At 40.2% G+C, this 12269-nt stretch overlaps 1 protein-coding gene across 1 annotated transcript in view; it reads right to left on the bottom strand.

Moving 5' to 3' along the window:
* LOC309547201 (merlin-like) overlaps positions 1-12269 on the bottom strand; it is a 116123-nt gene that overhangs the window by 10540 nt on the left and 93314 nt on the right. Inside the window, exons 11-14 of the mRNA XM_082246997.1 lie at positions 7622-7696; positions 4114-4227; positions 1803-1925; positions 274-491 (exon numbers count right to left, since the gene is read on the bottom strand). Of these exons, the coding sequence (XP_082103123.1) occupies positions 274-491; positions 1803-1925; positions 4114-4227; positions 7622-7696 (530 nt within the window). The remainder of the gene's footprint in view (positions 1-273; positions 492-1802; positions 1926-4113; positions 4228-7621; positions 7697-12269) is intronic.

The raw sequence follows: 12269 nt of genomic DNA, 5'->3' as shown, positions 1-12269 counted from the left end.
TGATGAAAGTAAGCACAGTGACAGTTGCAACTTATTCAATAAGGGTAAGGCCAAGGTTACTACTTATTTGCCTTTATTAAATTAACTCCCATGTCTACCAAGCCAATGCAATGATTCAGAGCAAACTATATTTATGATACGACTAAACAAAGACAGAGAAATTAAACTTTTTTTTCTGTAGGTATTACATTGTCAAGGATATATAGCTGATTTTTATATTTCACAGATTATGGCAATGATTGTAAAGCTGCAAGACAAAAAGACTGAGCTCACCTCCTGTCCGATTCCTTCAGCAGTTTCATGGTTATGATATCTGACTCTCTCATCTTTTTCTCCATCATGCGCATATCATCCTTATTCTTTAGAACTGTCAATTCAAGGCGCTGCAACTCATGTCTGGCCTCCACTGCCTCCTGTGCTAGGAGCTTTGCTTCATCCTCTGCTATCTGAACCTTTTCTACTAACAGCTCAGCAGCTTCATTAGACCGAATCTACAGGCCATAACAAAGTGAATAGAGTTGTAGGATAGAAATGTCATACTATGGTTCCTAAAAAAAGGTCTTAGAAATATTTACTGCAACAAATAAAAATTCCTGAATAACACTCATTCAGATTTAGAGTATATACGTTGTATAAATATATAGTATGTAATTTATATTATTCGTTCTTGTGTACATTGTTTTTTTTTTTTTTTTTGTAATCACACTAGTCCTGTAGAGAATAGATAGATAGATAGATAGATAGATAGATAGATAGATAGATAGATAGATAGATAGATAGATAGATAGATAGATAGATAGATAGATAGATAGACTGAACAGAAGTATCAACGCAACACTTTAGTTTTTTCCCCCATTTTTCGTGAGCTGAACTCAAAGATCTACGACTTTTTCTATGTACACAAAATGCCTGTTTCTCTCAAATATTGTTCACAAATCTGGATAAATCTGTGTTAGTGAGCACTTCTCCTTTGCCGAGATAATCCATCCACCTCACAGGTGTGGCATATCAAGATGCTGATTAGACAGCATGAATATTGTGCAGGTGTGCCTTAGGCTGGCCACAATAAAAGGCCACCCTAAAATGTGCAGTTTTATCACACAGTACAATGCCACAGATGTTGCAAGTTTTGAGGGAGCGTGCAATTGGCATGCTGACTGTAGAAATGTCCACCAGAGCTGTTGCCCCTGAGTTGAATGTTCATTTCTCTACCATAAGTCATCTCCAAAGGAGTTTCAGAGAATTTAGCAGTGCATCCAACTGGCCTCACAACCGCAGACGTGTAACCACACCAGCCTAGGACCTCCACATCCAGCATCTTCACCTCCAAGATTATCTGAGATCAGCCACTCGGACAGCTGCTGCAACAATCGGTTTGCATAACCAAAGAATTTCTGCACAAACTGTCAGAAACCCTCTCATGGAAGCTCATCTGCATGCTTGTCGTCCTCATCGGGGCCTCGACCTGACTGCAGTTTGTCGTCGTAACCGACTTGAGTGGACAAATGCTCACATTCTATGGCCTCTGGCACTTTGGAGAAGTGCTCTCTTCATGGATGAATCACGGTTTTCTTAGATCTTTGAGTTCAGCTCATGAAAAATGGAGCAAAAACTAGTGTTGCGTTTATAAATGTGTGATAGATAGATAGATAGATAGATAGATAGATAGATAGATAGATAGATAGATAGATAGATAGATAGACCATAAATCTGCACTGTTGTGCATCAGCATGTAATGAAATCATATGTTGACCCATCTAATGATAATTCCGCTTCAGGTATAGTTAAATTTGTCAGCTCACCAGAGCCTCATTGGCTTGTCTTGCTTCCTCCTCCAGCTGGAACATTCTCCTTTCAAGCTCTTCTTTGGCTCTCTCTGCCTCTTCTCTTAGTTGTTTCTCCATCAACAGTCTCTGGTGCTCCTTCTAATAAATTTGATTCTATTATTTTTTTTTATTTGGAAGACTTATCTAAACGATGTTACAACAAATATTTTATCACAAATTCTATATCTGAGTGAGCAAAAAACCTTGCTCTCAACAACTGGGATGTGAACTTTTGACTTCCAGGTTACTTGCTATAGTAGATGATCCTCTGACGAGAATCATTTACTTGATTTCTCATTTCTAATATCAACTATAACCTTTTCCCAAATTAACCAGTAATTATTACTTTATTTTGTGACCATGTATTAAGCATTGACCCAAAACATAATTGCAAATTAGAAAGTCAGCATGAAGTCAGGTTTCCAAATATGCAAATTTATTCTGGGCAGTCACTCAGATTATACTTAAACCAATTGATTAATAAGACAGCCAAGCAAATAGCAGTTTTGGAATGGGTCAAAAATGTCAGTACAAGTTTACAGAACGAGACAAGGAGTAGTTTGTTGGATTTGATCAAGCCTACAAGAAGCTCAAACAGTGCATAAGTTAAAGAGGAATTTCAAATCTAGATTTTTTTTAACATAGATTTTTTTAAATGACATTTCTTTTTCTTTTCTTTTTTTTTTTTTACATACAGTGACAAGAGCAATACAGTATTACCATACTAACACTGCAATACTCTGGGGAGGTGATCAGGGTTTTTTTTCTTTTTTTTACACACTATGGTTGCTTATAACTGTACATTTTACAGTTATAAGCAACCATTTTTACTGAATGAAAAAGTGTTTACTACTGAGATTAGCTGTGATTGGTCACAGCTAATCACATAGTACAGATGGGCTGTGATTTGCCTTGTCTGTACCATGTGATGATTGTGACCAATCACAGAGCCTATCACAATAGTACACAATGAAAAAAAAGCCTTTTATTGTGTACAACTGCATTTGATTTGCTGTGATTGGCCACATAGGTCACATGGTACCAGCAGCGGATCGGTACAGTGATCTGTCATTTGACGTGTCAGGTGACAGATTGCGTCGGAGCGCGGCCCATGGGGTGTGCACAATGCACGATCCTGGGAGGACCTCATATGAAGTTCTCCCAGAACAACAGTGCTCCCATCCAGCTGTCATTTGGCAATAGACTGGGCGGGAGGGCGCTAATTTAAAAGAGAAGGGGCATACCTATTTCTAAATATATATTTACAGTAACTGAAATATAAAGGTTTTTTTTTTTTTTTTCATTTTAAGATGTTGGGATATAGAAAGTTAAATTGCTCTACATTTTATATGTGTTCCTCTTGTTGTAAGATTTCAGCTTATAATATTGGCTCCAGTTTAAATCTGACCAATCAAATTCACAGTATTTCTCATTATGTAAAAGTTGGCCTAACCTCTCATTACTGGCAGAATCCAAGTCCGTGTACATCCAGGGTTTTGGATCCTGGGAGCTCCACAGAGACACAGTGATCAATCTAAGGACTGACATGGGCACTTGCAAACACAATGTGCCTGCATTTCAGAATTGTAATTACCTAGTGGTGGTCCTGCACTTAAACAGCACATGGACCCAGCCTCACTTAACTATTTTTTGGGCCCCATCATAAAATTCTCAAGTAGTTTGAAACGCCAGGCAGATATAAACAGACACACATTAATGCAGCTCTGTAATCATTAATACATCATTAAATGTTTTTTTTTAATGCAGTCAGTCTAAGTAGTGTATACCATTTGACATGGTAAAAGCATCTTGTGGTCCCTGTATTACATTCTTTAGAAAAAGGGAAGGAAAAGCAACACAAGATGCCAATCGGGGGTTTTGCAGTATAAGGGGCATGCTGATAGGAGGAGAGAGCAGAGATATGAGCTTAGCAGAGTGCTGCTTCTGTTTCTATTGTCCAATCAAAGGATAGGGAGTGAAACTACAGTAGATAAAGATCAGATCAGATCCTATCCTTACCAAACAGGCCTGTGGCAATGGTTTGTAAATTTCAGAACTGCACAGACATAAATACAAATAATTCGACAGGTAAAACAGCTTGAATTATTGTATTTTTATGTGTGTATTTCATTTTTGGCCTGAAGATCAGTTTTAATGGCCAGCCCTAAATGTTCAGTTCTTATTAGTAATGTTTTCTGTAGATCATGCAGGTTATTATGCCTGCTTTAAATATTTATGATATCCTTTTTTGATAACTATTATAAAAAGTTGCTTTCCAGAAAAATACCTTCCTTCTTGTTTTTTCTTCTTTAGCTTGAGCTTTCATTTCTTGAATCTCAGTTGAATCTACTTTTCTTTTTGTCAGGAATAAATTATGGTTTCCAATGCACAGGTGCAAAATCTGCATTTTGATAATGCAAAGATGTAAATCTCATCAGGTTAACATTCCTAAAGCTATCACACAGGCATCATTTATCTAGTTACTTCATACACTGATATGCTTAAAATGCTATTCCGGCTATCATAGTTACCCTAAGTATTAAATTACTTACTAAAGTAGTAAAGTATTAAAGTGATTGTAAAGCTTATTATTTTTAAATTGAAATTTAAAACAAATGTCATACTTACCTAGTGGTCCTTTACCTCCTCTTTTGGAGTCCCCAACTGGCGCTTCCTGTACCTCTACTCCTGAGTTTGTCCCCCCCCCCCTCCCTAGCAAGCCATACGCTATGGGGGCACACATGCAGATGCAATCTTGAGTTGGGCTGTGTGTATCCATAGACACACACAGGGTGGCTCATTCTTACCCCACACCGCCTCCTCACAGGATTTGACTGACAGCAGCAGGATCCAATGGCTCCCACAGTAAATTCATTGGAATATTTGACAGATTTTCAAACATGGGATATCTATCAGTGCAATATGCAATCTTTGCCCACTTTTATTTCTTTTTTTTAAGAGAAAAGCAAATCCAAGCCCTGCACACCAGGCATACTGATTGTTATAAAAATTAGAAAAGGAGCGCACGACCTAGTGCAATACTATTAAAACATTTATTGAAGAATAAAAGGTAACATACATCATACTCACAAACAAATGTAGTAAAGAGCGCATGTCAAAATACTGCATAGATGGGTATCCTCCTGGATATGGACTAATCCAATGCTGCAAGAAGACCAGATGGCATCCGTAATGGCTAGGCTGACGTGTTTCCAGGGCGAACCCTCATCCTTAGAGCCAAACAGGCAAATGACCCACTAAACATATATACCTGCAAACCGGGCCGCCTTCATTAGTCAGTCCCACCCCTTTTTACATCATTGGTAGTGTACATTATACAAGGGTCCAATTCAGTGGCGGCCTATCCATAAAGGGTGCAGGGGCGCCGCCCCCTAATCCATGCGCCCGACCCCTAATCTACATGCAGGGTGCCTGACGCATGGATTCCAATGGGTCATTTTTTTTTTTTTTCAGACCACTGCACCCAAAGCCCACGAGTTGTGTGGCATTAATTAATAAAAATAATGAATTAATATTCGCTAATGTCTCCCTGTTTCTCCTCACGGCCAATCAGGAAGCCGGTCCTGAGTCCCGATTGGCCAGGAGTCCTAAGACCCGATTGGCCGCAAGTCCTAACGCCTGATTGGCCAGGAGGAGAATCGACTGCCAGGACTCCGGATGAGACGCAGAGGTGAAGACGCCACCTGCATAGTGTAAGTGCAGGGGCTGGCGGGGGGGGCCTGACAGGTGATGGATCGATCGAGTGATGGGGGGGTTATGTGTTTGGCTGGCTGGGGGGGCTGTGGGCAGCCCCCCCAGGTAAATTAAGCACCAGCTGCCACTGGTCCAATTGCAGTGCAAAGATCACCATCTACAACTGAACTTTCTCAGCAATCTGCATGAATGATGTTTCACTTTGCAATATAGTATGTTCTGACATACACTGTTTGCAACATAATGATTCAAAGTGCAATACAACATATTAGTTAGCAAAAGGCATATAATTGCTCTCATTGAAAATTCATGAAAATTGATAAGCCAAATAGGTTTTATCAATTTTCATATATCCAGATATACTGTAGTATGTTTTTTCATCAATACTTTTATTTTTTTTATTCATTACTTTTTAGGAAGTGGGTTACTGTATTTCCCCTTATCATTAGTAGAGCAGGAGTACGGCTATAAGAAACTTCAAGATTGTAAATGACCCTTATAATCCATGGTATTTTATTAAATGCATTAAGCCAATTACAGATCGCTGCTGCAATTGGCCCCATTGTTGTAGGTTTTCTTCACCCAATGGGCGAGGCGAGGGTTTAGTAACAGTGGACCCGCCTCTGCAGCCCGCCACTCATACTATCCATCGCGGTTCTGCCTCTAGTCAGGGTTGGATGTGACAGTGCCGAACAACCAAAGTGATGGTGTAGACTGGTGGAACGCATACTCACCCGCATATTCAGGTCACGAGTACAGTGTGTGTTCCAACTCCGGTAGAGGCGTCCTGCAATAGCGACAAAGGCGGCTGCACAATCACTCGCTATCCAAACCCCCCCCCCCCCGCACCTAGGAGGTATCACATTGTACAGGGAGTGCAGATATTGTCCAAGTAGGTAATGGTGGGTACATTGAATGGAACCCACTGCCCTAATAAGAGCAATTATATGCCTTTTGCTAAATAATATGTTGTATTGCACTTTGAATCATTGTGTTGCATACAATTTGCAGAGATATATGTTAGAACATGCTATATTGCACTGTGAAACATCATGAATACAGATTGCTGAGTAGGTTCTGTTGTAGATGGGGATCTTTGCACTCCAATTGGACCCTTGAATAATGCACACCACCAATGAGGTGAAAGGGGTGGGACCGACTAATAAAGGTGGTCCAGTTTGCAGGTATATATGTTTAGTTGGTCATTTGCCTTTTTGGTTCTAAGGAAGAGTGTTCGCCCTGGAAACATGTCAGCCTAGCTATTACGGATGCCATCTGGTCTTTTTGCAGCATTGGATTAGTCCATGTTCTGGAGGCTACCCGTCTATGCAGTATTTTAACATGCGCTTTTTACTAAATTTGTTTGTGAGTATGATGTATGTTACCTTATTCTTCAATAAATGTTTTAATAGTATTGCACTAGGTCGTGCGCTCCTTTTCTAATTTTTGTCGCTTCTAGTACTTGTCGATACCAATGGTCCTGAGAGGGCAGCAAGACCCCAGGTGCCGTCCATAAAGTCTAGCAAATACACCTTTTCCCTGAACATAGACCCTGAGCGCAGGAGAGCTACATTGTGGATACTGATTGTTATCTCCATGGCTGGAGGAATGGGAATAAACAAGGCATGTACAGCTTACTGAATGGGAAATATATAGGGCCTGATTGATGAGTGAGTGTAAGTGTGAATTGAGATGAAGAGTCTAATTGATAAAAAAAAAAAAACTTGTAGTGATTACATGCATTTGGGGACAGATGAGCAGCCCTGGATGCAAGCATTCTCTGTACAAAGCTGCTCATCTGTCCCTAGCCACATGTAATAGCTTCTTGAGTGATTACATGAGAACAGCCACAGACAGCTGTGGACAACATTAGCATGTCAGTAATCTGTATTGGCTTCCTGACCATACACAACTGGACATACCGGCCGCACAAATATGCTATTCTAGGCAGTGTATGGCCATGGACAGCCATGTGAATGATGAGTCCCTAAGTAAAGATATCTGAGATTAGCTACTAATTTTCCATCTGATCTCTACCTGGAAGCCGCTTAAACTATTTTTTATTAATTACAATTACTTACCAGTTTATTAACTTTATGCTCTTTAGAATAAAACTTGAAAGCTTCTGCTTTTTTGTCAATGGGTATAAGTTTTAACTGTAAAAAAAATAAATAAAAATATTATAACACATATATAATATATATTGTAGTATAATATATATAACACAATGAGCTACCTCATTAGTAAAGACAAAATGTACGTGCACATTGTTTATGCCATTGTCAGTAATGTTTATTGTAATATATTGGTTACTAATGCCATTAAAATGAATGAAATTCAACTGGAAAGGCTACTAAAGATGGTATACAGAAAGTGCCATTGCTAACCAAGTAGATGACAGAAAAGTCATGTTTCAATTAGTACTATTGCTAATAAAGGTTGACATAAATTAGGCCCATGAGTAAAACTACTTATAACACAAACAATTGTGCTTTTTTCATAATATAAAGCACAGCTGACAGGAAGAGCTGTGTTTGTGTGCATCAAGCAAAACTGTAATAATTGTTGAGGGCTATACCAGGCAAATTGACAATATAAAAATACATAAAAATAACTAAGGACATAACCAAAAGGAAAGTGAAATAAATGTACAAAGAGAGCAATTATATGCATAAACAGTCAATATAATCTTTTTGGGTAGCACCTACATTTCAAACAGGTGTAAGAAAGTTTAAGGTCAAAATAGGGGATACTGTTTATGAAAAAGTAATCTGGAAAAACTAGCTACACATTTTTAACATATACTGTAACTGTGTAGGGATATATTTCCAAACAGCCTTGCTGTGTTTTGTTTTACTTCCCCTTTTCTCTTTGTATTGAAGAGCACTTCATCTAGGAACAATCTGTACAACATCATCTGTCAGTCATTCTGTTGAGGAGCCTGTGTCAAGGTTGGGTACAGAGAGTCCTGTAATCCCCTGGTGAGCTTGTGATTAGTAAGTTGAACCTAGCTTGATCAAAACATGATTGCAAAGTTTTGGAAAGGTCCTTGATTAATCTTTCCTCCTAGGGAGAAGATGGCATTCAGCCCTTCCCCTACAGGGGAATTGGTGTTTGCTAAAAAAAGAATGTGTGCCTGGTTTTAGGTCCCATGACTGGAAGTCTTGCGGGTATTGCCCTTCTTTGTCAGAAGGAAGTGTGTCTTCAGGCACTGTTGCAGCAGTTCTGGCCTAGGGGGTCTTTAGTGGAGTTAGAAGCAGGGAGCCTCCTGCAAAAACCCTCGGGAAGAGGGATTCCAATTGCCTAAAAAAGACTGCTACTAGGAGGAAGACTCATACAGCATGTACCACATCAAGACATTGGAAAAACTTTCTTGGGATGTTTTGGAGCAAGATATAAGGAGGGAAGGATAATGTCCTGACTGAGGTTGAAGGAGGACGCTTCCAGGAGAAAAGAGGCTTTTGGCCTCAGAACCATCTTATCCTTGTGTAATACTTGAAAAAGCTCTTTACAGGTTAAGGCTTCTCTGCAGAGAAATGATAACAATGAGAAAGGCCACCTTGAGAGTGAGGTCAGATAAGGAAATATCCCTAATAGGTTCAGAGACAGCCTCTGAAGAGCGAAATGCGATAGGTCCCTGTGTAATGTTCTGGTACCTCTGGTACCCTTATTCCACTTTCCAATTCAGTGTATGCGTCCCACCATTCTCTTCTGGTAGGTGCGCATACACCTTTAAGACCGATGCTGTCATCACTGAGCGCCGCAGAGCGGCTATTTCAACCGCCGGCGTTCTCACTCACATGTTCGTTCAACCTGCCTTGAAGCTCATATGCTTACAAGCGTACCTCGCTGTCGGAACCTCGCTACTGATCCCTGTATCCCGCTACCGGATCACTCGCTCATACCGAACCTCTCTACTACTGCTTGCTATTAGTGATAAGTACCCCGCAGGGGAATCCTCCATAACCTTCCTACTAAGCTTACACTATCTAGCTCTGCATATTAAGGACTGTTACTATCATCTGCACTATTATTTAGATTGCTAGCTCTTGAGCCTACTAACATCTATCCTTGCACTGGGTTAGTCTCTCCTGTATGTCATCTGCTATCCTACCACCTACTACCATACATGATTGCTAACCTATCTGCATCCTACCTGTTACCATCTATACTCTCATAAACATTTCTCTCAAGTGCTGTTCACCTATTGTCACTGTTCATACCTGTCTCTTCAGCTCATCACCACTATACTGATATATACATCTATTACTCCAGGAACATCTTATTGAGTGTGTATATTTGTATGCTGAATCAGACAGACCACAGTGATGAGTCTTGGGAGTTGGAATTGGTATTTCAACGTATCTCTACATGACTGCTGAGTGGAGTTTTTCTGCAGCTGCAAATCCATCTTGTTTCAGAAAACGCAGGAGCGTTACAGATTAAACGAACCTAAAATGGATTCAGCAGATTTACCCACTCAAGTGACACAATTAAAACAACAAGTGACTGCGTTAATACACGCTCTTACTGAATTAAAAGAAGACAATCAGGCTCTGAAGCAGCAGGTAACCGTCTATCACAACTTGCCGCTGCTCAGCCCCCTGAACCCAAAATAAATCCTCCTCTAGTGTTTACAGGTGATCGCAAAAAATTTTGTGAATTCAAAAACGCCTGTCAGTTACTTTTCTTGCTAAAACCTCGTACCTACCTTACTGATCATATCAAAGTCTGTACTATTATTTCATACCTAAGGGGTGATCCACGGGCATGGGCAGACTCTCTCTTTGAGAAAAATGATCAGCTTCTCAACTCCTATGCTTTATTCCTAGCGGAACTCGCTAGTCTATACGATGACCCCAATAGGCAGAGTACTGCCGATATTCAATTGAGGTCCTTGAAACAAGGTAGGAGACCTGTAGAAGACTTTGTAGCAGAGTTCAAAAGATGGACCCTTGATTCAGGGTGGAATGATACATCTCTGAGAACTCAATTTAGACTCGGCCTATCAGAAGCTGTTAAAGACGAGCTCGCCCGAGCGGATTTACCGGACACCCTGGATGCTTTGATACAACTCAGTATCAACATAGACAGGAGGCTGCGAGAAAGAAAGGCTGAAAAAATGGGAATGCCATTGTCCAGTCCTTCTCGGATTTCGGCCGTTGACCCTACTCCTATGGAGGTAGGAACCATACGCCCACCTTTATCAACTACTGAAAGAGCCAGGAGACGATCCAGTAATCTTTGCTTGTACTGCGCATCCCCGGATCACATGATAAGCGTCTGTCCCCTTGTCCGCAAAAAAGAGGGTGAGTGTTCACATGTCCTCCTAGGGGGATTGACAACTTCAATTACTAACCCTTATCTTTTTGTTCGTTTGACATTGCAGTGGGACCAGACTAGGATTACCACTAAGGCCATGATCGACACAGGATCTTGCGGAAATTATATCGATATACGTTTTGCTACTTTAAATAAAGTACCTATTATTTCAAAACCTAAGCCTGTCTCTGAGTCTTATTAACGGTATTCCGTTATCTTCTGGCCCAATCACTAATCAGACACAAGCACCCCTAGTCACCACTAACGAGTCTCATACGGAGACCACTACCTTCGACCTATTATCTTCGCCCCACTTTCCCATTGTTTTGGGACTTCCCTGGTTACACACACATCAACCAACCATAGATTGGAAGAAACGGACCCTAACCTTCCTCTCTTACTATTGCGAGAGTACCTGTAACCTCCCGTCTTATGGAAAGATCCTGTCTGTGGTGTCAGATGAGATTGCACCACTATGCTATCAGGATCTGTCCGAAGTTTTTCTTGAGAAAAATGCTCAAGTACTGCCTCCCCATAGAGATTATGATTGCACTATTGATCTACTCCCAAATAGTAAATTGCCTTTTGGTCATGTTTATCCTCTTTCGCAGGATGAACTTTCCCATCTCAAGGAATACTTGGATGAGAATTTGACAAAGGGTTTTATTAGACCTTCCACTTCTTCCAAAGCTGCAGGACTTTTTTTTGTCCGCAATAAAGACTCAAGTCTCAGGCCTATTATCGACTATAGGCAATTGAACGCCATTACAGTAAAAGATCGCTATCCTTTGCCGCTTATCCCTGAACTCATTGAACAAGTGCGTGGAGCTACCTACTTTTCAAAATTGGACCTGAAAGGGGCATACAATCTAATCCGAATCCGTGATGGAGATGAGTGGAAGACAGCATTCATAACCAGATACGGATTGTTCGAATATCTTGTAATGCCATTTGGGCTGTGTAACGCTCCCGCAGCCTTCCAACGATTCATAAACGATATCTTTAGAGACTTACTTGATGTCTGTGTTGTGGTATATCTGGACGATATACTTATTTATTCACGATCCTTGTCTGAACATATAAAACATGTAAGACTTGTGTTATCCAGATTACTCACACACAATCTAAAAAAATCTGAAACTAAAAAAATGCTTATTTCATAAAGAAGAAGTATTATTCCTAGGATACATCATATCCAAAACAGGAATCAAGATGGATATGAGTAAGATACCCTGTATTCAGGATTGGCCTATACCAACCACCCGCAAAGCACTACAGCGATTCCTTGGATTTTCAAACTTCTATAGGAAGTTCATCAAGAACTTCTCTGCCATTGTGAGACCTCTCACACAACTCACAAGTATTAAGAAACCATTTAAATGGTCAGATGAAGCAAATGAAGCTTTT

The sequence above is a fragment of the Pelophylax lessonae genome (genome assembly GCF_965119305.1).
Source record: "Pelophylax lessonae genome assembly, chromosome: 2".
Lineage (NCBI taxonomy): Eukaryota > Metazoa > Chordata > Amphibia > Anura > Ranidae > Pelophylax > Pelophylax lessonae.
The sequence above is the reverse complement of the archived record's forward strand: the minus strand, read 5'-3'. Positions and strand labels throughout refer to the sequence as shown.